The sequence below is a fragment of the Rhamphochromis longiceps genome, linkage group LG6 (assembly GCF_057381845.1).
Source record: "Rhamphochromis longiceps isolate RC_006_pf linkage group LG6, R_longiceps_female_GT1.1, whole genome shotgun sequence".
Lineage (NCBI taxonomy): Eukaryota > Metazoa > Chordata > Actinopteri > Cichliformes > Cichlidae > Rhamphochromis > Rhamphochromis longiceps.
In genome coordinates this window covers 37,792,004-37,818,885 of record NC_140562.1, presented here as the reverse complement: position 1 = coordinate 37,818,885, position 26,882 = coordinate 37,792,004, and the positions used below count along the sequence as shown (strand labels likewise).

General features: G+C 39.4%; 1 protein-coding gene across 3 annotated transcripts; it reads right to left on the bottom strand.

Moving 5' to 3' along the window:
• Positions 1-15,332: 15,332 nt before the first annotated feature.
• Positions 15,333-18,176, bottom strand: LOC146668635 (uncharacterized). Of its 3 annotated transcripts, XM_085410602.1 has the most exons (5): positions 18,087-18,138; positions 17,303-17,338; positions 17,067-17,166; positions 16,649-16,744; positions 15,341-16,166 (listed from the first exon to the last, which is right to left on the bottom strand). In XM_085410602.1, exons 3-5 carry the CDS (start codon positions 17,148-17,150, stop codon positions 15,834-15,836), a joined length of 513 nt encoding a protein of 170 aa, XP_085266728.1. In that variant the 5' UTR covers positions 17,151-17,166; positions 17,303-17,338; positions 18,087-18,138; the 3' UTR covers positions 15,341-15,833. The 3 variants fall into 3 exon arrangements, with proteins under 3 accessions (XP_085266726.1, XP_085266728.1, XP_085266727.1); XM_085410601.1 differs by lacking the exon at positions 17,303-17,338 and having other exon boundaries at positions 15,343-16,166; positions 18,087-18,176; XM_085410600.1 differs by lacking the exons at positions 17,303-17,338; positions 18,087-18,138 and having other exon boundaries at positions 15,333-16,166; positions 17,067-17,289.
• Between the last annotated feature and the right edge of the window lie 8,706 nt (positions 18,177-26,882).

Genomic DNA, 26,882 nt, shown 5'->3' with positions numbered 1-26,882 from the left:
AACAGGAAGTACATAACAACTGAAGAAAGAGAAACTGTATTAGAGAGAACTATGAACTAAAGATCCAAAATATTTAAAATGCAAAAAGTAATAAACGTGACAAAGAACTGATTAGATAAAAACTATGAAACAAGAATTTAAAGTCATTCAAAAGACTCAGATTATGTTATATTTTGTATAGTAATTCACTGAGAAAAACAAAATGATGTAAGAACAGTAAGTAAATCATCATATCACCATCCCATTGATAGCTAAATTGTAAATCATTCCAAAAATTAAAGATAAAAATTAGGCTAAAAACGTGCTCCCATCGATTGTTCCAAGTTCTCCCTTAATTTTCCTAACAGAGAACTAAGAATCCCAGACAGAAAAAAAAAATCAGAGCTTGGGACCAAATCTTGGGTTACATTTCATTTCTAAATATCTGAGTTCCTACAGTTAATTTACAGAAAAAACCCATTAAGTCTCATTTGAATAGCAGAGGTAATGTGAGTGAGAAAATTGTTGTAACATCATGTACTTTACTGGAAAATGTGTGATACAGAAAAATCAAATCTATTCAGTGTTTTGGTGTAAGCCACACTGGCTGGTGAGCTATCCAAAGTGTATGCAACTTTAATGGATGGGTGGATCTTTTAAAAAGCCGCTACTCACCTGTAAGTGGCTCCTGGACAGCCATGCTGAAGGATGAGTCTGATAGTTAATGCCTTGTCAGGAGCATCATGAGTTGTAGTTTTTGGACTTTATGCGTTTGTTTTACTGTCATAGTTTATTGTTTTGTTCAAAAGTACATGGTGTGGAAGCGATTACTCAAAAATATCTTCATGCATACATGTAGAAACAAGTTTTACCATATCATGCAGCCAAGCTTAATGACCTTATTCATTCAGATTCGTCCAAAATATCAAAATATATATAAAACCCCACAAATATTAATGGCCCATTTATTGTGTTCAATTCCTTATTGCAATTATTGTGCAAGCCTGTTTACAAAAGTCTAAACAAAATGTAAATTCGACAAAACACAATGATTTTCAAATTATTTAAACTCTGTATTTAACTGAAACGAGTATGAAGACAACATACCAAATATAAAAAAAACACATGCTCCAGTTGCCCGTTCTGTTTTTCACCATACATTTATTGCTGAGGTTTCGGGGATGACGGATGAATTAGAAGGACCCTCTTACTATGGTGTGAGCAGCGTGAGTGCAAAGCTTTCAAAAACTTGTTAAATTTAGGTAAAAATTAAGATAAATTGTTAATAAAAATGTCCCAAGACACTGAGCACCAATGCACTGCACTTTTTACAATCGTACAACAGAGGGTGACACAGGTCTATTTAGAGAAAACATGTACTGATGTCTGTCATGCATTCATATGATTGATTTGTAATCTCATAAAAATACAAAGATTGAGTAGAATATTCTTTGCTTGCGTGTATCAGAGCTTTCTTAAAATTTGCATTAATAATATCACCAAAAATAGCTGTTTATATAATCATGTAGTCACTGTAGTGGTATGTTATTTTTGTCTGGATGTCCAATATCTTAATTTACAATAAGCAAATTTTTTATTTATGTCAAAATAAAGGGACTACAAGATAATCCTAAAATTCCATGAATATACAGGGTATTTATAAACATCTATAACTACTATACTGTAACTACTAATGTACGCCGACCCCCATCTCATCAGATTTCCACAATATAAGCTCATCATCAGGTGTGTATTATTCACACCCATTTACACATGCCTTCGGAGTTAAAGCAAAATCCACACATACAAGAAAACACGCACACAAGTAAAAATGTAAATTTGCATGCAACAGTGCTATGCATGCTGATTCTGGCAAAAATCTTGGCCTGGCAAATGGAGTAAAGGAACCAGAAGTCCCAGTGATGTCAACAGGCCAACACACAGAGTCTATCTACTTACTTCTTCTTTCATAATTATTTTAAAAACTTTTCAGACGTTGCAGCCAAAAGAACCTGAGCACAGAATTAGCTGAGAAGAAGCCAGCTTATCCACAACCTGCTCATCTTGTCTTGAACCTGTGCTGTAGACATAACTGCTGAAAAAGTGAATGCATATGTAGAAATACGCATTAAATAGAAATAGGAAAGTACATCATCAGTGGCTATTCTCAGCGATGCTCCCTGTTGTTAAGATAATGCTGCAGAGGCAGTGTGTGTTTGAGTGTGCGTGAGTGTTTATATGTGTAGGGTTGAGGAGGGCAGTACGGTCACAGGTGACTGTCATGTTTAATAATGATTATCACCACACACCTGCGCCCCCCACGCTAATTAACTGGACGCATATGCAAATGAGTCCAGGGAGTTTAAAAAAATAAAAAATAAAAACTCATGGAGTGGCAGTGAGCGGTTTTTCAGCTGCTAGATTTGATCAGGGTGATGAACGGCCAGCGATGGAAGCACCAGTGGTGGCAAAAATGAGGGGAGATAAGAAAAAAGAAGGTTATTAAGGGTATAGGAGAGGAAGGAATGAGCATGAAAAATAGAGAGACTAGGAAGTGGAGGTGAAAGAGAGAGATTTTACTGAGGTACCATATTGGGAACAGGTGGACGACTGGCCTGTTGACTGAGCATATAGGAAGAGATATGGAGGAGGAGGTGTGCTGTTGTTTTGTGTGTTATAGTGCAACCAGTCCAGGGTCACAAAAGTCCTGCAGCATGTTGTCAAAAATGGTAACTCTCGTTTCCACAATTTCCAGCAAACACCTTAATACTTTTTTAGTATTTGATTATGGACGCCATCTATTCAAAATACTGAATTCACCACTTGTATCTGAACATACTGAGTTGCTTTTCCTTTGGTGTTGCATTGTAACCCAGTATCTGCTTCAGATTCACTTCACAGAGGAGTGCAAAGAAAGAGAGACAGAAAAAGAAGAGGGGGAGCCTTTGAACCTTTTTCATTTATTGCAATGCATTCCAAACACGCTTTCTATAGCTCCATACTGTGATTTGGGCCGTGCATGCATATACACCTACCTCTAACAAAGCAAATTGCAGTTCATCCAACTCAATGGCCCCAATCTCAGTCGGGGGAGGCAGGCTCGTCACTCACACAGATAAGGGTGAATTAGGGTCTCGCTCTGGGTTTTACATTTCAATTTAGCCTCCGGCTTCAGAGCCATTAGGGGCCTAATCTAAAGCTTGGTCCACAGAGCTCTCTTTCCCTACCAATTGCAATATTGTTTTATTAACTTTCCAGTATGGTGGAATGAAGCTCCAACAGATTCATTACTCTGCATTAAGTTCATATTAGGGTTATTTGTGATAGGAAGACCTCTTATTTAAGAATATGCAAGTAGTCAGTGTGTTTGTAAAGCAGTGTTGCTGTATCACCAGCTGGTTCATTTGGGCGAGTTGAACAGAGTGTTTGAGTGTAATTGCAAGTTGATAATGTGCCTGGGCATGCAGAATGACCAAGACGGCGCCTGCCACAAAGTGCGGAGGAGGGAGGGATCATTTTGCAGGTGCAAAGTCAAAAGGGGACCAAAACTCTTTAACGATAACTCTATGAACATCAGGCAGTGTTGTAGTTTCTGTACAAGATGAACTCTTCAATGCTTTCACTCGTACCTTTGGACTGTTAGTTGTTTTTTTTTCAAGTAGTTACAGCATAAAGATAAGAGTCATGTTCAATTATTTTGTTAAAATGTTTAAGAGAAAAATAAATATAACAGACCTAAAAATGGGAATAAATATGTTATATGCAGTGGGTGGAACTTGCAGAATTGCACATGGAGATTATCATTACATATTATTCCATAAAAAAGTAATTAGTTCGTTTTTTTTTACTTTGTACCTTAGCTCAAAGTGCACTTTGAAATCTCCACAACAACATGCCACGACTTCTTAATTTAATACTTCTAGAGTTTGGGTTTAGTGCAAGAGTAGGACGTATATGTGAACCAATGTAATTCCACGTAACTCTAAAGAATACCAGTCAAGTCATTCATTCATACACAACTCAATATTACAACGCTTTCCTATCTTCCAGCTCTTCCATTTGTAAGGTTTATATAAACTAACCTTACAACTCTGACCACCAAGTGCGCAGCCCAGGCCGGTCTGTCATCTCAGTGCAGAAAAATCACGCTAATTTCTTCTCTATGTAACAAACCCCAGAGACAGCCAACAATGCCTCCCCAAACGGTTGAGTAAAGTAACATTTAAACTAAAATCAGCCATGTGATAAAACAATGCAGTGGTTGTTTTGGTGGGATTGTACTGACTAGGATACCAGTGATAAAATGCTGCCAAGTTCGAGTAGCAGATGCTTTCATTTAAAGGCTTATCAGTACAACTGCTATATTTACAGACTCTGGATTTTACAACTCTGGACCTGTATCGCAGCATTAATAAAATATTAGATGGAGACAAATATGATGTAAACACAACAGAAATGCAACATTCATTTTATGACATAATAACAAGAAATGAACCTTACATGCTCTTCCCAAAGAGAATTCTTGTGGTACCAATAAGAGGATTTTCAGTAGTGATCTCAATGCATCTCCTACTAATGTGAGCAGCTCTGGAAACTGTCCCAATTTAATTTTCCCAATGTTTTTCAAAGTCTTTGTGGGAAAACAGTTTAATTATCAAATTATTCCTTACTATGACATTTGTGTGGCCTTGAGATTGGTTCTATGCAGAGTGTTGTGTGTACTCGTGCAAAGCACACTGCCAATGGAGTCATGATGAACGAATATGGGTTTGGAGGTTGCCAAGAGAACGGCACTTGTCTGGACTACATTGTGCCAAGGGTAAAGGTTGTTGGTGGTGGTGGTGGTTAGTGTGTGGCCCCTTTGTTCCGGTGAAAGCTCTTAATGCTTCAGCATACCAAGACATTTTGAATAGTTTCATGTTGGAACAGTTTGGGGATGGCCCCTTCCCATTCCAACATGTCTGCTCACCAATGCACAAAGCCAGGTTCATGAAAGACATGAAAGAGTGAGTTTGGTGTGGAAGGACTTGACTGGCCTGCACAGAATCCTATCCTCAACCTGACTGAAAATCTTTGGGATGAGTTAGAGCAGAGACTGTGAGCAAGGCCTTTTTGTCCAACATCAGTGTCTGATCTCACAAATGTGCTTCTGGAAAAATGGTCAAAGATTCCCATGAACACACTCCTAAACCTACAGAAGTTTCAGCTGTTAAAGTTGCAAAGGGTGGGCTGACATCTGAAAACTCTATGAATTAAGAATGGGATCTAAGGCAGATGAGCACACAAACAAAATGCTCCCACATTGAACACAAACTCTAATCTTCTGGATTGTGATTTGATTGAGCACTTCCTTGTTGTTTTGTAAATTGCACCAACCAGCAACTTTGGACATGTTGGACACTTTTTAGAAGATGCAGGGGGTTGATTTTTCAAAAAAGAAAAGAATAGTTTGTGTCCTGTGAATAAAAATGGGCTGTCTTTTAAATCTTAATTTTTTTTCTCACTCTGCCCTCTCCAACACACACACACACATACACACACACCCTGCCAGTCTGAAACAATTATCTATACTATCATAACTAGTCTGTCTGAACACCGTCCACACACACAAACCTCCACCCCCCAGCAAATTTTCCCACACAGATTGGGTCACTATAACTCGCTGTGGGGTTTTTGGTGTGACCAGTGCTACTGAGTCTGCTAGCAACGATGGTGGTGTGGCTTTCCAGCATTCATCTGTGTATGAAAGAAGGAGAGAAGGCAATGTAAAAAAAAAATGTTCGTGTCCACACAAAGAATTACAACTCCCAGAAATTTATATGACTGAAGAGTGGCAGCGTTTTGACCATACCGGGTCTTCATCAGGCAAAAAATGAGAGAGAAAAGAAAGAGGGGGAACATGTGGTAGTAATCTGGTTGTTTTACTGTCTGGCTCTGGTGGTGAAAGTGTTGGGCAGGGGCTATGAGCGGTCTGGATCGTGTCAGAAGCCGCCGGAGTCAGGTTACCATGACAGACCAGACTGGAACAGAGTACAGTTGGGGGAGAAAGACAGAAAAAGTGGGAGTGAGAAAGATGAGGGGGTAAACAAGTAAGTGAGGAATAGGACTGGAAAGTAGGAGAGTGAGGTGGTGGATTTGAGAGAGCCAACCTTCTGACTTATTTTCTCCTCCCTCAGGACATTTATATTAATCTCAGTGTGTGTGTGTGTGTGTGTGTGTGTTTATGTGCAGTGCTTTTATGTGTATGTGAGAGTCTCTCTCTCTCTCTCTCTCTCTGTGTGCTGTGTGTGTGTGTGTGTGTGTGTGTGTGTGTGTGTGTGTGTGTGTGTGTGTGTGTGTGTGTGTGTGTGTGTGTGAACCTGGGCCAGAGGGCTCCAAAAGACAACCACTTGAACTAGCCCCAGCTGAGAAAACAAATGGCCTTGACTCTGTCTCCCTCTTCTCTTCTTTTCCCCTCGTCCAATTTTCATCTTTTTTCCCTGACGATGGGCATTTAATCAAGCGAGGGAGCTAATCAAAGCCAGAGAAAGGCTCCTGAACCCTCAGCTATCTCCTGCCTAATCCTAAAGCTCTGTTTCTCATTTGCCATTGACCTAGAGGACCAGACTTGTCCGCTGAACTCCCGCCACCAGGGCATAGGAGGAGCTGGATTGATGGAGAGCTTAGCAGTTACCAAAAAGGTTATTCTGTGTGTGTTCATGTGTGTGCATGTGTATAAATCCATATTCTAAGGCACAGTAAAATGAAATGTCAACAAACCTCTTCGACTGCAGTGTATAAAACATGCAGAAGATGAGATGAATAGGGTCCAGGAATGAGGGAGTACAGAGGTAAAAGAAGAAGTGAGTAAAGGAGAAAAGCAGGGAGGATGTAGGAGGCATAAGGGGTCACTAGGGTTGAGGTGATAAGTCGCCTGCTGGGGAATTAATAGGGAGCAGATGGGGCTACCTTTACTTAATGTAGGGGTGTGGATGCAAGTAGAGAGATTTATCAGTCTGTATGAGAATGGAGTCTGACAATGGCTGATGGGCCAACTCCCCCACCTGAGGAGGATTTAGCACATTCTTCCTTCACTGTGAACTGGGGGGTGTTGGTGGAATGGCAGAAGTTCCTTGTCAGATAGGAGGTTTTAAAATAATAAAACATGATATTTTTTTCCTTTGCATGATGAAATGTGCTGAGGTTCCTCAATGTGAAGAGGTTTGCTATTGTCACTGTGAATGCTCAAGGTTTCTTGATAATGACTACTTTAGGTAGATGAAGGACAGTTTTTCAGTAAAAATATGTGTAAGTGCACAAGGTTATAGGTTTCAAGAGCTTACAGTTTGTGTTATCTTTTCACTTGCATGAAGTCAGGTTATCTCTTTGTCTAAAATACATTATTAAACTCTAATCTTACATCTTTGAATCATCCAAGGGAACCAATTCAAAGTAAATTGTCTCTGAAAAGATTAGCAGGTACAATGCAGTGGTAAAGTAATCCACTTTTTGATAATAGAGAACGCTAACCTCTAAATGCCACAATCAGAAAACTACACAATAACTAAAAAATAATGTCATTCAATGTTCATTAATAGCGGATTGGGGTTGGGGTGTGATGATTTTGCAGTTTTATCCTCTTAGCCTATAACTAAAGAGAATATGGTTCATCCATTAAAAAAATGCATTATACCAAAGCAAAACAGACTTTTTTGGACATAGCAAAAGCCTTAATTTTATGACCTTCATGACTGACTATGTAATGTCTTCCTCAAGTTGACCCAGTCTCAGTTATTTCTATGGATACAGCAAAGGAACCAGGGGGAGCTGAGTGGGCCTATCATTCTTATCACTTTAGTGATAATGGCCGTCACATAAAAGATGACCCCATGAACTCCACAAATGCCAGAGTGGCCCAATTAGCCACTATGCATTTCATACAATTTGCAAAGGGCAAATGTTCCCAAGCTGTAATTATGTACTCGCATTGCCCACCTTGGATGACCTGCCAACTAGTCTTGACGTCCATCCGTTGTAGAGGTCGCCATGACAGCGCTGGCAAAAACACAGAGAAAAATGAGCTGCGGGGTCTACCATTGTTGTTGTAATTGGTCAAGTTGTGCTTGTTACCTAGTAGCGAATACATAATGGATAGTGCTGATTGCACTGCAAGATGGACAGGGAAATGTCACTGTGGAGGATGGATGTGGTTGTGAGTAGGATGCTGTTGATTATGTCTACAGTTTAGCGGTGCTGCCTGTATCATCAGCAGCTATTAGTTATAAAATAGGGCAAAATGGCATTTTGTGACTTTTGTAAGACCGTGAACACCTTTTATTTGCTCCTGTGTGCAAAGGTTTGCTCTCAAGCTGACTACATCTGTTCATCTAAGAGGTAAAAGATATATATATATAGCGATAGATATAGATAAATATAGATATATATATCAGATCTTTGTGCTGTTTCCAAAATAGAACGTAACTTCTTATTTATTTATTTTATTTTTGTTTTGCTGAGCAATAAGAAAAGCAATACAACTCTGATGTATGTGGTGGCGTATAGTGACAACTATAAAAAAAAAAAGGAAAGCAAAACTATTACTCAGAAACTAAATAGACACAAAACAGAAATAGTGATATTCAGTTTTACACAAAACAAAACTTACTATCAGTAGTGTGCGATGGTTAGCCACATACATTTTGACTATAGATAAATAGTATTTTAATGATTTTGCTAACAACCTTTTATGTTTAACACATGGCTGCAATTTTTCAAAGGGCTCACAGCATAAAGGTCCTGAGTTCGACTCCACCATCTGGCCAGGGCCTGTCTGTGTGGAGTTTACACGTTACGTCAAGTCATTTGTTAAACTACTTGTTACATTACGTTACTGTTACTCTGTAAAATGATGTGAAACACATTGTCACATTATTACCAGCAAACAATACAAACTTATAGGCAATGGTCCTAAACACCAACACGGATCCCTATCTTACTGAGGACACAATGTGTGAACACAAAACTCACAATATAAAGCAAAGCTGAAAACCAGCCAAAAAGAGACTTCAGATCCACTCATTGATTCTACTTTGTAAATATGAACAGGTAGAAACTGAAGATACTGACTGCTCAGCATTGCTTTTGTTAGCTGTTTAAGATCATGGTCTGTCAAGAAAGATTCTTCCTTTAAATCACTCTGGGTTCTTGGCTAGTTTTGTGTCAGCATGCTGTCTGCGAAGACAGTTGAAAAGAACTGATATTGTGTTAGCAGTATAATACAGCATGCACTTTCCACTTTACCATTGTCCTTTTTTGCAATTAAAACAAAGTCCATATCTCCACTCCACTCAAAAGCTGCTCTGCTATTTTCCTCCTCTGGCTGGAGCTGAAGTTAGCTGATTGTGGCAGGAATGCCTGTTACTTTGTAACGGGTGACACCCAGCACTGGTTAGCATGCTTTCTGTGCAGATGCCTTCTTTCTATTTTGCCAGATAATATAAAACCTCTGTATTTTAAGAAATGCCATATTTACTGTACAATGCAGTTACAGTACAGTAATGAATCACATCACACGCAACACTGTTCAATTGTTACTCTGTTCTTATAGTTTGCTTACAGGCTCTTTAGAGGAATTCATTTTCTTACCTAATACGAAGAATAAAAGAGGTGAGAAAAATGTTAAAGCTTTTTAACTTTTACATTTTTTTAAAGTTCATCTACTTCTTTACAACGATTAAATATGGTGATATCTCTACATCCTCTTTGAACATTTCTTGGAAATTATTTGAGTTATTTCAAGTGAAAATACAGGCAGTTTTACTGACGACAGTCACAGATTATAAACAATTCTTTTTAAGAGTTCAGTGGGATGACCTGCCTTAGCTGGTTCCAGGTACTCCTGCTGCTGCGGTGCAGCAGTTTTCAAGAGATGCTGCTGTGAGGCCGGCCCTCCCTAATGTCTCCATTGCCTGCACCTGACCCTGCTAGCCAGCAGTGGCCAAATTTAGTTTGGATACATGCCACCATGGGAGACCCGACAGGCCCATTAATCAGCTGGAGTCTCCCCCCTACTCATCCTGCAGGTCAGAAAGGGAGCAGCGCATACACACATAACAAACACACACGTGTCACAATGCACTATAAAGCACACACTGACTAAACAAATGATGAAACTTTAAAAGAAATTTGACAGCAGTGGTCTTCCTCAGCCCTGTACTACCTGTCTTAAATCCTGCATCACCTCCTTTACACTCACACGTGCAAACACCTGGTCATAGCCCTCTATCACTCCCAGTCTGATCCAGTCTCATATCCCAGCTCTCTTCTTCTCATCTGAGCCAGGTTTTTTGGCAGCTGGCCCCTGGTCAAAGGAGATATCCACACACCACTACCCTTTGTTCACAAAAAGGGTATGAGGGATGAGGTATGAGGGGAACACATGTACAATGAACCAACTCACAAACCTAGGCACAAAGAGTTACAGTGACCCTCAAGTGCACAAAAACAAAGATAATAAACCCTTGGACACATAGACAATCAGCAAAATATGATGGACTATAGATGTGAAGTGAGGAAAAGAGACTTGAAATATATGTGGTTCAAGGCCAGACTGAATGTCATGTTTATTATACATGTCAGGGATGAACTTAAAGTGCTCTTGCCTTTGGGATTAGGCATAGAAATCTGTAAATATGTTGAATTTTTTTTTCATGGAATTTCTTACATCACCTGTTTTTAGTATGTGAAACTACAACATTCTGTTTAAAGCAGCAGTTAATTGGCTTGCAATCACTGTTTACCATCTTGCAATTAACACTAAGAGACAATGGGATCTGAAGATGTGCCACCAGCAGAAGGCAGTTATTGGGCAATATCCCTGAGGTGAGGAAAGATGCCAGAAAGTAACCGCAGAGAATGTGTCTGATAACTAGTAAGCTTTAATATGCAGTGTCACTGGTGCACTTATCCTTTCTAATGTGAAACTCTGCAGGGAGATGAATGGTGGGATTGGGCAAGATTAATGAAGGTTACCAAAGTCCCCAGATGTTTCTGTGGTAATTAGAGGCCTTTGTTTATCAGGAAAACAAGTCACATCAAGAGCAAAGCATTCATTATAATTTTTCATAATCTTAATAATTCAAGTGTAGCTGCTTCATTTTGTTCCTAATTTATCATGCTAATGTTATGAATAAATCTACATAATTTCAATACTGCCTGTTGGATCAGCTAGCACCACACTTTGATTAAGTAAAATATTGAATTTGTGCATCTATTCTTGATGTAGCATACATGCAACAAATAAAGAGGTCAAAGTGTACCCAGAGATAACATGCAATTCAAAAAGCACATTGCTTTATCACTATGTCGACTTGCAAAGATATTAATAATTAACCTTTCTCTGCAGTCACTGTTGAGAAGTCAACTATTCAAGGACTGTTTCTTCCTAATATAGCTGCGCGGACACTCAAAGCCGCATTAAAATGTCCATTTGATGAGGTGAACCGATGGCTGAGTGGTTCGGCGTGTTCAACTCCCAACCCAGACCTTTTCCGAATGATCCCTTGCTTTCTTTTCCAGGTTTTTCCTGATTGTCATCGCTTGGCGATAAAGCATAAATTTGCCCAGTTCCTTGATAAAAAAAAGAAAAAAAAAATCACTTTTATTATATTACTAAATATATAGACTTATTCTCACAAAACACTTGAAACCGCAGCAATTTAAAAAGTGCAGATTTTAATTGAATCCAAAATAATGATTAAAAGGTAGATGACCGTTCTGGTTTTCTCAAACTACATTTTTGTAATTTGATGTCAGTGTGAGGACTCAGGGACTGAGCTGGACAGCACTAGTTTGTTTTGTCTCGCCCCAATTGTCTTGTCAAAAATCAATTGGAGATCACAACGTGGTTTTGCAGCAGGAGGTCAGCCCTCACTACAGCGTAAATATTTCATTCCGGACTCACGTCAAGGGGCTTTTAAAGATGTGTGCTGGACCATGCTCCCCTCTTGCTGCCCTCTGAAAGTGACAGGGCTTGCGTTTTAGCCCACTTCAGGACCAGGTTAAATCAATTAAAATCTATTATTCATATGGTTGTGCAGTGACCTCACAAAAGCCCTTGTAATTTCAGAATAGAAAGGAGAAGAAGAAACTGGCACTGAACTTTGGCTTCACAAGTTTTCAAAAGAATATAGAGAACAAGTGACCTTGTTTTAAAAACCAGGCCTTGGAAGCAAAATTGCAGCTTGAAACATAGTGTGCCAGGAGAAGATCTGAGTCACAGTCCTAGGAGTGCCCATTCATAAGAAGCCATTATCATTAATACGGAACATAAATGGATGCCGAATTGTATGGAAACGCTTTTGTGATCTGAACCTCATGTCCATGCAGAGCTAACACTCCATGCATCTCTGAGAGAAAATTGGCTCCACATTTTGGATTGCAGGTAAATACAGTTTTCACTTAGGCTGGAATGTATCGTCTTTACCACCAACCTTAAAAATCACCTTCACAAGGTCACTCCTAACATCTGTAGCTGTGCTCTCAAGGCAAAGCATGGCAAGCCTTAATCGATTGTTCAGAAAAGTGTAACTCTATTCTAAGGAAGATTTTCAGTTGCTTCCACAGATGTCAGGAGGCAGTTTGGTTGGATAATAAGCAGAGAGGAGTCAGAAGGAGGGGAGTCATTAAGACATACTCACATATAATCATCCTAACGCCATCACCATTTCTCTTTTTTTTCCAACAGTCTATCCTTTTTCCTCTACTTCTCCCTCTCACATGAAAAGGATTTTTTCACTGCATGGCAAATGAAAATGATGGAGAAGCTGATAAAAAGACAAGAAAGAAAGGAAAAGATGAAAAGTGGTTTTGAAGTGGTTTGCCACATTAGCCGTCTCCCCCTACTGACCTTTCAATTTAAGCAAACAATACATTGACTCCCAGACACACCAAGCTTGGGTATTCATGGAGACGGGAGTGCAGCTCAGAAAATAGGTAAAAATTATATGGGTGGACAAAGGAAACAGTGCATAGATAGACAGATGGGCTTGATACGGGTTGAACTGGGGAGAGAATGACTGAACATGTGCAATCTTCAGTTTTTGTTGTTTTTAGAAAAAGAGAACACATATATGACCGTACATCATGCTAACATGCTCGCAACATTTCAATATAACATTGAGCAGATGAGACATCTGTGGTGATCTTGTAAATATATCTTATTAGCTTTCAAACATTTGGAACTTAGCACCAGTTGCCAGTTAACGGTTTGAGCTATTATATCTATAGGGATTCATTTACTGAATAGCGTCACAGGGACAGGAGTGTAAGCAGAAATGTCCAAATCTTCCTTTCCCAAGCCAGATGAGAGACATAATCTCTCCAGGGTGTCCTGGGTCTCTAACAAAAACTGTACCTGGTTGGATTTGACTGAAACACTTTACTTAAGAGGTGCAGGGAAGGCATCCTGGCTGGATCCTCAAATCCCCTCAGCTAGTTCCTTTTAATATGGAGGAGCAGTGTTTTCACTTGGCGACAGTAGGGAGAAAGTGATCCTTTAAAAAAGGAAGTGACCTCTAGCAGCATCAGGCTCTCCAACCAGTTAGGATGATGAAGGCATAAACACCAAACAAAGCCATCACACATGTAAATCAGTGCCTGAAAAAAGAAAGAAAGAAAGAAATCTGCCGCTTTTGCCTAGCTAGCTAGCAGTTAGCAGCACAAATAGGGGGGTCAGCTCCTGCTGGTTGAAAACTGTCTAATGGTCTCTCCTAAATGGTCCAGCTGACCAAAAAATAACTTTTTGACCATAATAAGTAGACCATCTAGGTTCTTGTCATTAATCTTATGTACAGTGGGGCAAAAAAGTATTTAGTCAGCCACCGATTGTGCAAGTTCCCCCACTTAAAATGATGACAGAGGTCTCTGCAACTGTGAGAGACAGAATGTGAAAAAAAAATCCATGAATTCACATAGTAGGATTTGTAAAGAATTTATTCGTAAATTAGGGTGGAAAATAAGTATTTGGTCACCTCAAACAAGGAAAATCTCTGGCTCTCACAGACCTGTAACGTCTTCTGTAAGAAGCTTTTCTGTCCCCCACTCGTTACCTGTATGAATGGCACCTGTTTGAACTCATCATCTGTATAAAAGACACCTGTCCACAGCCTCAAACAGTCAGACTCCAAACTCCGCCATGGCCAAGACCAAAGAGCTTTCGAAGGACACCAGGAAAAGTATTGTAGACCTGCACCAGACTGGGAAGAGTGAATCTACAATAGGCAAGCAGCTTGGTGTGAAAAAATTAGAGATGGACCGATCCGATATTACGTATCGGTATCGGTCCGATACTGACCTAAATTACTGGATCGGATATCGGAGAAAAATAAAAAATGTAATCCGATCCATTAAATATCACGAAAGCACCTCACAAAACTTGCAACACGCCGTAACTCGCCTCAGAACGTTAGCACGTCGGGGCAGTATGCATCACGTGATAGAGCGGCTGTGGCATGCGGGACCTGTCGGTGGTCTGGATAGCATTTGGAGCTTCGCTAGCAACCCGGCATTTCATCTCCGACAAAGTTATCCCGAGAGAAGTAAAGCAAGTGTGTAAGTCCATCTCTGAATGTTTGTAAAGCATTCCTGCATTAAGCTTAACAAACGATATATGGAGCGACTGCCTCTTCTTGCTGCTACTTCAATCATGAAACTGCTTAACGATCAGCTGATCGGCTTTTCTGTCGCGAGTCCGTCTCTCTGGTTTGTTTTTGGCCCACTTTGCACCAGAAAGAGGAAACCAGCGGCTGAACAACAGCAGCACGTTTAAGCTTGATCAGCTGTTGTTAGAATTTATTTATTATTACTTTCTACTCGAGGATCTTTTTCTACGTAGCTGACGCTGGTAACTGTGCAGGGGCGGATCTAGCAAAGTTTAGCCAGGGGGGCCGATAGGGCATTAACAGGGAAAAGGGGGCACAAAGACATACTTTTCTTTCTTATTCTCATTTAAAATGTCTAGCTTTTAATAAATAATTATCTGACACCCAAAGTTTTAATTTGATGCAAAATGAATAGAAGTCAATTACTGTATACACTGTAAACCCGAATCAGTTGACTGAACTTAAAACATTTGTGGAAACTGATTACCTCAAAAGTTTTAAGTACACAAACTCATCTTTTCTAAGTATGGGGTACTCAAAATTTGTATTTATTGTTAACTTAAAAATTTTAAATTATATTTTTATTTTATTAATTGAGCTTTACTTAAAAACTATATACTTTAATTTTAATATTTTTGTGTTTTTTGTAGTTTACTATTTTGATCCAACACAATGCAATTATATTACAAACTAAACGCAAATTATATGATTATTAATTAAAAGAAATTTATTATTAAATGTTTGAGTGTAGACTAGTAAAAAAAATTAGAGAAATTAATTTACATTTTGTTTATTTAACATTTTTTTATGGAAATGTAAAAACATCACTTAGTGTTTTTATAAAACCACTAACATGGACATTGGCACCATAAAGTGAGCATTATAAATTCAATGTAGAACATGTATCTTTTTATAAAATCACAAAGGACAACATCAGTCCTAATTGCATCTTTCTCAAAATATATAAATTCAAAATAAAAAGTCAAATACTAATCACTTTTGTTTGAAAAAGAAATGAAAAACAATTTTATAAAATGGGTACAAATAAAGATGATCATCTTCCAAATAACCAGAGCAAAGTTAGGTAAACTGATGGAGTTAAATCCACCCAAAGTCTGTAGTAAACTTAAAGTGCTTTAAATAAAGTGCTTAAAACAAAGTGCTCAGTAACAGAGTGCATGTCCTAACAAACATTGCCTTATATTCCTTCCAGAACTACTCTTTCAGCAACAAATCATTTTTAAGAGCATGTAGGCAGGGTTTCAGAGGTTTGCCGTCAACAAGCCCCATGAAGATTTTTTGGACAAAGGTAAATGTGTGAACGAGCTTCCTGGGGTAGTCTAAATGCAGAGCATAGATCAAGCCAAACAATAAGGCAAATGCATCTGCAAATCTGGGAATATCACGCATCACCAAGTCGCCTTCCACCACAATGGCCATGCTTGAGGAAGTAAAATGGACTGGACTGGTCTGGGAAGCGCCGTCGGTAACTACTGTGAGAAGGGCAACTGGAGTGTCAATGAGGGTCGACTCATCCAATGTGTCCGCCTGGAATAGACACAGTATCAATAAGTAAGGTTGGTTTGAGAGAATGTGACAAGCAAGACCTGTAATCTAGCAAAAAATTCAGCAGTGTAGTGGGTTACTTTGTAACGGGTTAGGGTACTCTACTTTTTTGAAAAATGTACATTAACGCGTTAGCTTCTTGCATTACATAATTAGTATGTTTGTTATTTTTCTAAAAAAAAAAAAAAAAAAAGAAGTCATTTTTTATTTTATGACTTTATCTCAAAAAGAAACTAAATCTTGACTTCAGCCTTGTTTTTGGGGCCACCTGCAGCATAGCCGAAGTGCTGTGATACGCCTGTGCCCTGCTCCTGACCCTGTGTGTGTGTGTGTGAGGGTTTTCTAAAGAGAGGGTATTTTGCTTGTACAATTTGGTAGCTGCTAGGGTATTAAATTGTATTTAAAAAAAATCCATGGTGTTTTATCTCACTGGCAGAATTTAAGTGATGCAAAAATACACTTACATTACATGTCTTAAAGAATTCTGGGTCCTCCTCCCGCAGGTATACAGGAAGGGCACGAAGCACTGCAGTGCGTTTCACGTTGATATCAGGCGCCTCCTAAAAAGGGAAAAGAAAAGTTCATTGAACACAAAGTTTTCAGGTGTCATTCTTTTGGGGAGAATACATGTTTATGAAACTGCATGACATGTGACTCTACATAATTTTGGAGACATTTCTTTTAAGACACAACCTTTCTGTCTCTTATGACAAAGAGTCTGTATCTTACTCATTTGACAAAAATCCTACACAGTATTTTAAAGTAACATACCAGATCAGAGCTGTAATCTGTATAAAACACAGATGTTCAAAGCAAGGAAAAATTGAGTTTTTATCAGTGAAACTTTTAATTTGTGTTAATTTTATCATTATCAATATTCACCTGAAGATCATAATGATTCAGGATGGTTCGCAGAGCCTCTGATATCTTGCCAGTCCGTGCAGCCTTCTGTCTGTATAGAGCCATAAGTCGTGGTGTGTGTCTGTCAAGTTCAGCGTAGAACTGGTCAGTGATAATTATATACTCAGCCATCATTACAGCTTTCAAAAATTTCAAAAGTACACTGTACATTTCATGACAAAATAAACACTTAGCATGGTAAAAAAAAAAAACCTTACAATTACTGCTGTTTACTTTGAGTGCAGTCTTGAATTCTATGGCCGATCATCCAACAGTCCAAAACATAGGTAAGAATTTCAGATGTTACAAAGTCACAGGCCATCATTCCATTTAGTCATGGTAAACAGTAACCCTCTTTTAGTTTTAAGTTTTTACCATATAATCAACATTGTCTCACCATGTATAAATTCTGTTAAGTTGGAAAAAAAAAAAAGAAAAAAAAAAAAGCACAGAATACATATGAATTTACACTGCAGTTATTTTAAAAAACCAAGCCAAACTGCGGGATAAATCTTTGCAAAGACACATTGTTATGCAATAGTACATAATACATCAGTGAGATACTTGTAATATTACACAGAACTTCTACTTACAAACTACTTCTTTTACAGGCTGTTGCTTAAGATAGAAGTTGCCACTGCTAGCTAAGTCACTTTTGAATGATGCTAATGAGAAGAAGAAAAAAACCCGGCCGAACAATGAGGCTGCTGTTGTAAAAACGCCAGCTTTCTTGCGTTGGCAATGGGTCGTTAAAATATCACTAAGACACTTTCTTTATGTGCAATTCTTATTAAAACTGTGTTTTAATCGGTTAAAACTGTAAAACTGACGATATCATCGGTTTGAAAAAGAGCGCGAACAACAGCGAACAACAATTCACTACCTGGGTCTGTGCTGTTTAACACAACGGCGCATTCAAAAACAAGTTAATGGCTGCAACATATTAATATACTTGCTTTTTTACGGAAAAAATAAACATAACGAAGGTTCCGTTTTACTTACAAGTTTCTCCAAATGTGCTCTCCGGTCGCTCGAGAAGGGCAGCCATATTGAACAGAATTTTCTGTCAACGTCGTTCAGGTTAGAGAGAAAACGTCATGACGTCATGACGTACAAATGCGGAGCTCGAAAAAAAAAAACATTTACTCAAAAATCATAATTAAAAAAGCAGTATTTACTCTTAACTTCTAAGCCATGTACAATTATAACTGTTTGAATTGTTAAGAGAACAGAAAAGTTTTAAGTTGTTTCAACTTTGTGACGCATTTTAATTGTTGTATCCACAAACTTTATAAGTCAGGTGGACTGTTGGGGTTTACAGTGTATAGTAACTATTAAGTCTAATATATATACCCTAGTAAGCTATAGTACTTTTTCCTTTGGGAAGGTACCATCTGTGCAGTCTGCAATTTTGTTGAAGAAAGATGTTGAATCTATTTAATATTTCTTGAAAAATAATTGATTTCTGTGCATTTTTTTTCACACTGCATCAAATTAAGGTTGATTACGTCGATTAAGCATCATGAGGTGCAGCGTGAGGGGTGGTTCCCTATTTTTTATTTATTTATTTTTGTTGTTGCTGGGAGTTGGAACCCTATTAGTTAGGCTGCTTAATATTTATGCTAAGTACTCTTTAAAATACCAGAATAGGGAGGATGGTGTAGGTTTAAGTTTATTAGATTGATCAGTATTGCTGAACTATGAAATATTTTTTTTTGCATACAGGTATAACAGAATAGCTTTAGTGTAGTTGTTGTTTTAAACTTGAGTATGAACTTATACAAAATGCAGCAAGATATTAAAAAAAAACAGTTTTGTTGATTAAAAAACACTATATCGGATTCATATCGGTATCGGCAGATATCCAAATTTATGATATCGGTATCGGTATCGGACATAAAAAAGTGGTATCGTGCCATCTCTAGAAAAAATCAACTGTGGGAGCAATCATCAGAAAATGGAAGACATACAAGACCACTGATAATCTCCCTCGATCTGGGGCTCCACACAAGATCTCATCCCGTGGGGTCAAAATGATCATGAGAACGGTGAGCAAAGATCCCAGAACCACACGGTGAATGACCTGCAGAGAGTTGGGACCAAAGTAACAAAGGTCACCATCAGTAACACACTACAACGGCAGGGAATCAAATCCCGCAGTGCCAGACGTGTACCGCTGCTGAAGCCAGTGCATGTCCAGGCCCGTCTGAAGTTTGCCAGAGAGCACATGGATGATACAGCAGAGGATTGGGAGAATGTCATGTGGTCAGATGAAACCAAAGTAGAACTTTTTGGTATAAACTCAACTCGTCGTGTTTGGAGGAAGAAGAATACTGAGTTGCATCCCAAGAACACCATACCTACTGTGAAGCATGGGGGTGGAAACATCATGCTATGGGGCTGTTTTTCTGCCAAGGGGACAGGATGACTGATCCGTGTTAAGGACAGAATGAATGGGGCCATGTATCGTGAGATTTTGAGGCAAAACCTCCTTCCATCAGTGAGAACTTTGAAGATGAAACGAGGCTGGGTCTTCCAACATGACAATGATCCAAAACACACCGCCCGGGCAACAAAGGAGTGGCTCCGTAAGAAGCATTTGAAAGTCCTGGAGTGGCCTAGCCAGTCTCCAGACCTCAACCCCATAGAAAATCTGTGGCGGGAGTTGAAGGTCCGTGTTGCTCGGCGACAGCCCCAAAACATCACTGCTCTCGAGAAGATCTGCATGGAGGAATGGGCCAAAATACCAGCTACTGTGTGTGCAAACCTGGTAAAGACCTATAGTAAACGTTTGACCTCTGTTATTGGCAACAAAGGTTATGTTACAAAGTATTGAGTTGTATTTTTGTTATTGACCAAATACTTATTTTCCACCCTGATTTACGAATAAATTCTTTACAAATCCTACCATGTGGATTCATGGATTTTTTTTTCACATTCTGTCTCTCACAGTTGAAGTGTACCTCTGGTGCAAATTACTGACATCTGTCATCATTTTAGGTGGGGGAACTTGCACAATCGGTGGCTGACTAAATACTTTTTTGCCCCACTGTAGTAAATTTTGTCAGTGTAAAGAAGATGTAATAGTGAACACCAATGAACAAACAATGAAAGCATGCATTTCAGGCAAACTAATATATTTATAAATGACTGGATTAAAGCAGCAGACCATGATTTTCATCAATATTGCTGGCATGGCTAAAACTCAATCCAAATCAGTAAGTGATGATTTGCGTATTCAATGACAGTATGACTCATGTACTGAACCTTGAAACAAATGCAGGTGTCGCTGTCATAATATGTGAATGGTGTAAATAGAGCCTGTCATTTAAGACTGTCTAACCCATCAACTCCTTATATGATCCTCCCCCCTTATACCCTCTGGCCTCAGTTGGTACCATGGCATTATCAGTTGAGCAAAGCAGCCACTTTCACAAATATACGCACATATTGTAAATACGAATACACATATGTACACACACACTCATGCACCACCTCCCAAAAATGGCTTCGGGGCCATTCCAGGAATGTCAAAGAGGGTTAGGGTTTCACCCTTTGTATCTGTCCTCTTTCACCAGTGCTGAATGATGGTGGTCTGTGTGGTTTTAGAGTTTCATGGCCCAGAAACCCATTCGGAGTGACTGAGCTTTTAATAAGGCCATCTAGCCTCTGAGGGTAGAATGTGATGGTAGTGCAAAATGCTAGTCAAATCCAGCATGGTTGCCACTTACAAGATATGTTGTCAGAATTAAAAATATAGCAGAAACAGATGTTGTATGTTGGTTTGTAAGGTTTCTGATTCATAGCCACGTTTAATTTCAGCTTTAATGTATTATTCACTACTTAAAAGGTACTATCCACTTACTCCAGTAGAGTAAGCATATTGTTTCTATCTAATTGACACTAAGCTCATGGCTATTACCATGTCAACACTGGATTACTGCAGCCTTTGAGCCAGTGGAGTGGTTGACTTGGCCCACATTCAGGCCTTGTTTTCCTTTCCACTCTGTCGTCTGCTGCTCACACACGTATAGCTGGACAAGCTCACATGTGCATAGTGCCACATGTGCACACAAACGCAGAGACACAGAAGCCCTCTCTCTCTCACTGTCTCTCTCTCCCACACACGCACCATGTCTTTTTTCCACCCTTGTCTCGCTCTCTGTCGCTCTCTCTCTCTCTCTCACACACACACACACACCCCATGTTCCAGCATTAGACAACTGTTCCAAGGCCAATTTCACTGCAGCTGAAAGTTGCCTCTCCCAGAAGCCCCTTTGGTTCAGAGGCTAGACCGGCAAGCGATTGGCCGGTCAGAGGCTACTCTAGTTGGTGATTGGCCAACGAAGGCCCCTGGTGCACGGTGACAGTAATTAGCACACGCCAACCATTAACAAACACAGATTAGGCATGAACCCATATGGCATTCTGCCACTGCCATGGTGTGTGGATGTATGTGTGTGAAGAGTGGTATTCCCCAGTGTGTGTCTGAGTGGTTCTCATTTCTGTGGTTTGTGTTTGCCTGTATTCAAAATTTGGCATGTGAAAATATGTTTGCTGCTGGTACATGCATATGTGTATATCTTTTTCCTTTTTTTTTTTTCAGTCTGCACATTCATCCAACCAGCCTGTATTCACAACTTTAAGTGCATTTGCAACTGCGTGGCAGCACATGCGTGTCTATTTGTGTTCAGCCTCATTTCCTCTGTGCCTGCTGGTCAATTTTGGCATTTGAGGAGAAGTATGCTGTGCGTTCCCCATGGCGCTTTCCTTTCCAGCACTGAATTAGAGATGGGGCTATGATATGTGGAAATAATTTTTTTAAACGCCACCAATCTGTGTTTCTCTCTCTCTCCTCCTTTCACTGTCTTTCTCTCTTTGCAGCCCCACCCCTCCCCTCTTGAGCTAGTGAATCCGCCCTGCTGTGTGCGCTTAATGAAAGATAAGAAGGGTCCTATACCACTGACACTGAGCCACGGACCCTCAGAGGACTGCACTAATCTGCCTGGCTCCTAATGGGGGCCACTTTGTGTCTGCAGAGGATCATTTCATATCAAACAAATTGTGTCCTGTGAAACCCATTACATTTTAGGCCCTTTGGAGATGCTTCGCCCTTAGCTGACACATAGAGGACATCTTCAGCCTGACTTCTGGTGCTGTAAATATTCCTTAAGATGGTTCTACATTCAGTATCTGTTTGGGCTTTGTGCATCTTTGAAACCTGTTCGCTCTTTCATGAAACAGAGATAGGCAGGGCGAGGGTTAAAACAATAATTCAGAGATCCAATGAAATAAGTATAGAGATAAGAATGTGGAAAAAGAGGAATAAGATATAACAGAGGGAGTGATGAAGGGTTAATGAACTCAGATTCTCATTTCACACGTTCTCAGCTTCCACTGCATTCAGGCTTGCAGCATATAGTACTGATACGAGGTAATTCAAATGATATTTTAACTGTTTAAAAATATCTTCATTTACAGTAGATGTGATCGTGACCTTGTGATCATATAATGAAAAGATGATGATGACGCAGAGCTCGCAAATGAATTGTTGTCACTATCAACATGGGTGATAAGTTGTTTATTTAAAGTACAAAATATGTTTAAATGTGCAATATAATAGCCAGCATGAGGCGATGTGGAAACACCATCACAGACAACATGCTCCTAATTCATCTCCACTCACCCTGCAAAGCACGAATGCCACAGTAAGCAGCAGCAGCTGCGACACATGTATAGTAAATTTCTATTTGTATTGACAATAGTGTAATCTGCTGGGACAGTGTTGCCCCTTGTGCAGGTCATCACTCTTAATGTTTATGTTATGTGTCTGTCCATATGTACGCATGTGTGTTTCTGTGCACATTGTCCAGTGTGTGTTTTGTGTGTGCTTGTGTCTCTAAGTGTATGTCATCAGTTCTGCAAGGGAGAAATCGGGGAGGGGGGGGAGCAGAAAATGATCTGGGGCCGATACATATGAAACAGGAGGGCTCATACATAAACATAGCTCCAAGGCCCTGGGGCCAGGCAATCTACGAGGCAAATTGCTCACCAGTCAGCCATGGAGGCCGCACTGTTTACTATGCATGAGGTCTTGTGACATGCTTTAAAGCCGCCCCTAAAACAGGATGACTGGACCAGTGGTAGTGAGGCTTCTTCTATTGCTATGGTATTTTTTCCTGTGAAGAATACATAGTGGCTGGAGAACAGATCAGCATTTTACATTGTGGAGATGTTGGGGCTGCATGAAAGACAGAATATTGGTGTTAGAGTATTCCTACTCCTGTCTCTGTGTTGAGTGTGTGTTTATTTGTGTATGAGAGGTGAGAGGTCTCTGGCCAGAATTGACCTGTTACATTGCAACTGTTATTATACTATAAGGGAAATCAGTTGTTTGTGATGAACAGCTTTAATGTATGTCCATTAAAAAAAAACTACAATATCTGAATGTGTATAAAATCATCAAAAGAATATGTGAAGTACTGAGCGGTGCACAGGAGTGCATTGAGCAATGAGTCTTCTCCATTCAGATACGTTCAACCATTACAAAAGGAGAGAATACGCTGAGACGATGTTACCAAAAAGGTCACAATCAAATGTCTTACAGTGCAATAACATGCAGACATCTTTACTGAAATATGTTCTTTGTGAAGAATCTTCTTATCACTTCACAAAGATCGAAACTTGGATACTTTACACCTGCTATGACTTAATCACTGAGTCTGTCACTGTCGCAGTAACACTTCACACCTCACCTTTTTCACCTCACCCTAACATGATACTTTCAGTGAAATCTGGACTTTGTGTTGCCACTCTTCATGACCTAATTGTACAAGCAAATAAACATGGATGGAAACACACTTTTTGGGTAGGATTTGATAAGTTTTACAAAAGTATTACAAAAGACATGGTTTTCTTTTTGTTTTGAGTTGAAAATATCATCTTAGTTTCTAACTTGTGGTATGATTTATTTTCACAAAAGGAATGATTTTTCTTGGAAAAACTGATGTTGGGAATGAAATTCTTTAAACACAAAGACAAACTCTTTGAGACCGTAGTCGAACTACCCCATCATTACATGTGAACATGAACGAATACGACTGAGCAGGATGGAATAACACGGCCAAATTGTAAGCTATGTTAACATTTAAACAAGCCACCAGTACCACAGCTGCTCCAGCCTGCATTTACCAGCCTGGTATCCCAGGGGGAGCCCTCCCCAATTTAATTTCAATCTGCTCAACCCCAAGGGTCCAAGTTCAAGTTCAAAGTCAGGCAACCGTGGTACCAACAGGAGAATTGCCCACCCACGAGTCCCTGCACAGACTGAACTCTTCCAACTATAGATTAGATCAGGACAAATCCAATACAATATCTATTCAAATGTCCTTTACAAGAATGCATTTCCGTGAGTGTGTATGTGTGTGTGGAGGGGTGGTGGGTTGGTGGGGGACTACTGTCACAACACCTTTGCTGCCTCTCTCTCTCTTTCTCTCACTCCCTCTCTGTCTGTCGATCTTTCTCCCTCTCTCTCTATCTCTCAGGCTATAATTATGCTAATAGTATGTATATAGCTGTGGCCCCAGAGGCTTGGGGCGTATTGAAGGCTCCCAGGTCTTTCTCTCCTGTAACAGTATTAGGGTGCTATTGAAAAGCGGATGGTGGGTGAGAAGGGGGGCCGGATAGAGAGATAGCACGGGGTGGCAAATGGGACATGACCACCGTGCTCTCTGTCACGACGCCGCCCATTGTCTGGACTAAGAAAAGGGCCTCCGCCGCCAGTGGGACAATAATAAAGGAGCAAGAATGGGCTGTGCATATTAAACAACACAACGGACCAAGCAGACCAACCTGCATGGGTACGATGAAAGGGGCAAGAGGAGGAAAACAGAGAGAGAGAGAGAGAGAGAGGCGGGCATAAAAAAAATGGGAAGGAGTAGATGGGAGAAAAGGGATACAAAAAAGGACACAAAGAGGCCATCATAAAGTGATAACTGTAAAAACATGGTGTATGTTATTTTCCTTAAAAGAGATAAGATCTCCTAATGTCATAGGTCTACTTGGCGTACAATAAGGGATTCAAGGGCCGACACTGTTTCCATGCCATTTGTTGTCACACTAACAGCTCACTTGATCTGGGATTTTATCTTTTCAGTTTTTGTGAAAATTAAACTTTTCCTGGCTTAATGGGATCGTATCAGAATTCACGACCGTCTTTAACAGTTTGAAAACATAATTAAAATTACTTAATTACCTTGATACGTCTGCATGGCTGATAAACACGATTTTACACGCATGAATTGGAGAATTGGAGAATGACATTTTTTTTTATCACTAAGTGATGTTTAAATTCAATACATTTTCAAATTATTTGGATTTATTTGAAGATTTTTTGTTTGTTTTTTTAATAGGTGGTAAAATCAGAAGGCTATTGAAACCAAATTATTTGTTTAATTTAGTTTATTTTTTTAAATTAAGATATATTTGGACCTGTGATGCCCATCTAACATGAAAAAATTAGAAATATTTACTACTGATGGAATTGCTTTTTTCAGTTTATGATTTATCATGACAACATGTGTCCATGCTCAATATGTGCAAAATAATGGGTTATTTTAAAAAAAAAGCTCAAAACCAAAGGAAAAAAAAAACTTTCACATTAAGCCTGGATTTAGAATACTTAATTACCAGTTAAGTAAAGTTTAAAAATCAATCCCTACACTTAAATATTTCTGTGTTACACTATTATTTTAATATTTTTATTTTAATAGTTTTATTAGTTTAAACAATTGTAATTTTAACAAATAAAGAAAGCACTGATCTGTAACCATTTTAAAGACCAAAGTTTGATCAGTGCAGTCGTGTACACACTTTTTTGTACACACCGTGTAGACCTAAACCAGAAGTTTAATCCTTTAAAGAATACACTTACTGGCCATTTCATTACTTTGCTAGTATTGGTGTTGTACTGATATAGAGTAATATTACTTGTAAGTGTCTGAAAAGTTGTTGAGATTTGGTTGCATTACACATGATAACCTCAAAGTCCCCAGAAATGGTGGCACCTGATCATGAAAGCCAGGATATGGACAGTACCTTTGTCCTGGGAGCATACAACAGGGTCTACTTGGTGTGGGAACACAAGAAGAGAGGGTGTTGGCACTTGGTCAGGTGGTGAATCAGTTGGTGGCCTTGAAATGGGCACTTCAGGTGCTGGAAGAGATGGCAGATGACTTAGTGGTACATGAGGGTGGAGGAGGTCGAGTGTGAAAACTGACTTTGAATGTGCATGAGTGTGGAATTATAAGACAAAGTGTGGCTGATGCTGATGCCTTTCATATTGTATATTGGGCCTGATCCTGATGCAAGGCAGGATGAATCCATGCTTTCATGCTGTTTACACCAAAGTCTGAAATCAAGACTCATCAGACCACCAGGCAACATTTTTGCAAATTTCCTCTCACCAAACTGTAGCCTCAGTGTCCTGTTGTTAGCAGAAGTGGCGCCTGGTGTTGTCTTCTGTTACTGTAGCCTATTTATTTAAGAGATGCTCATCTGCATACCTTGGTTGTAACAAGTTGTCTGTGTTGTCTTCCTTTCAATTTGAAGCATTCCAGCCATTCTCCTCTGACTTCTGGCATCAACAAAACATTTTCATCCAGAGAAAAAATTAAAGTTACTCAAATTCCCTTTATTCCCGATTCTGAACCTCAGTTTGAAATTCGGGAGGTTGTCTTGACCATGTCTACATGCCTAAATGCACTGAGTTACTGCCACATGATTTGCCAATTAGATATT

Excerpts from the sequence above, each read along its gene's own strand:
- LOC146668635 (XM_085410600.1), bottom strand. The coding sequence starts at position 17,255 with ATGTACAGTGTACTTTTGAAATTTTTGAAAGCTGTAATGATGGCTGAG. Across the intron at positions 16,745-17,066 it reads TGAATCATTATGATCTTCAG|GAGGCGCCTGATATCAACGT; the intron begins GTGAATATTGAT and ends TTCCCTTTTTAG. Across the intron at positions 16,167-16,648 it reads AATTCTTTAAGACATGTAAT|GCGGACACATTGGATGAGTC; the intron begins GTAAGTGTATTT and ends TGTCTATTCCAG.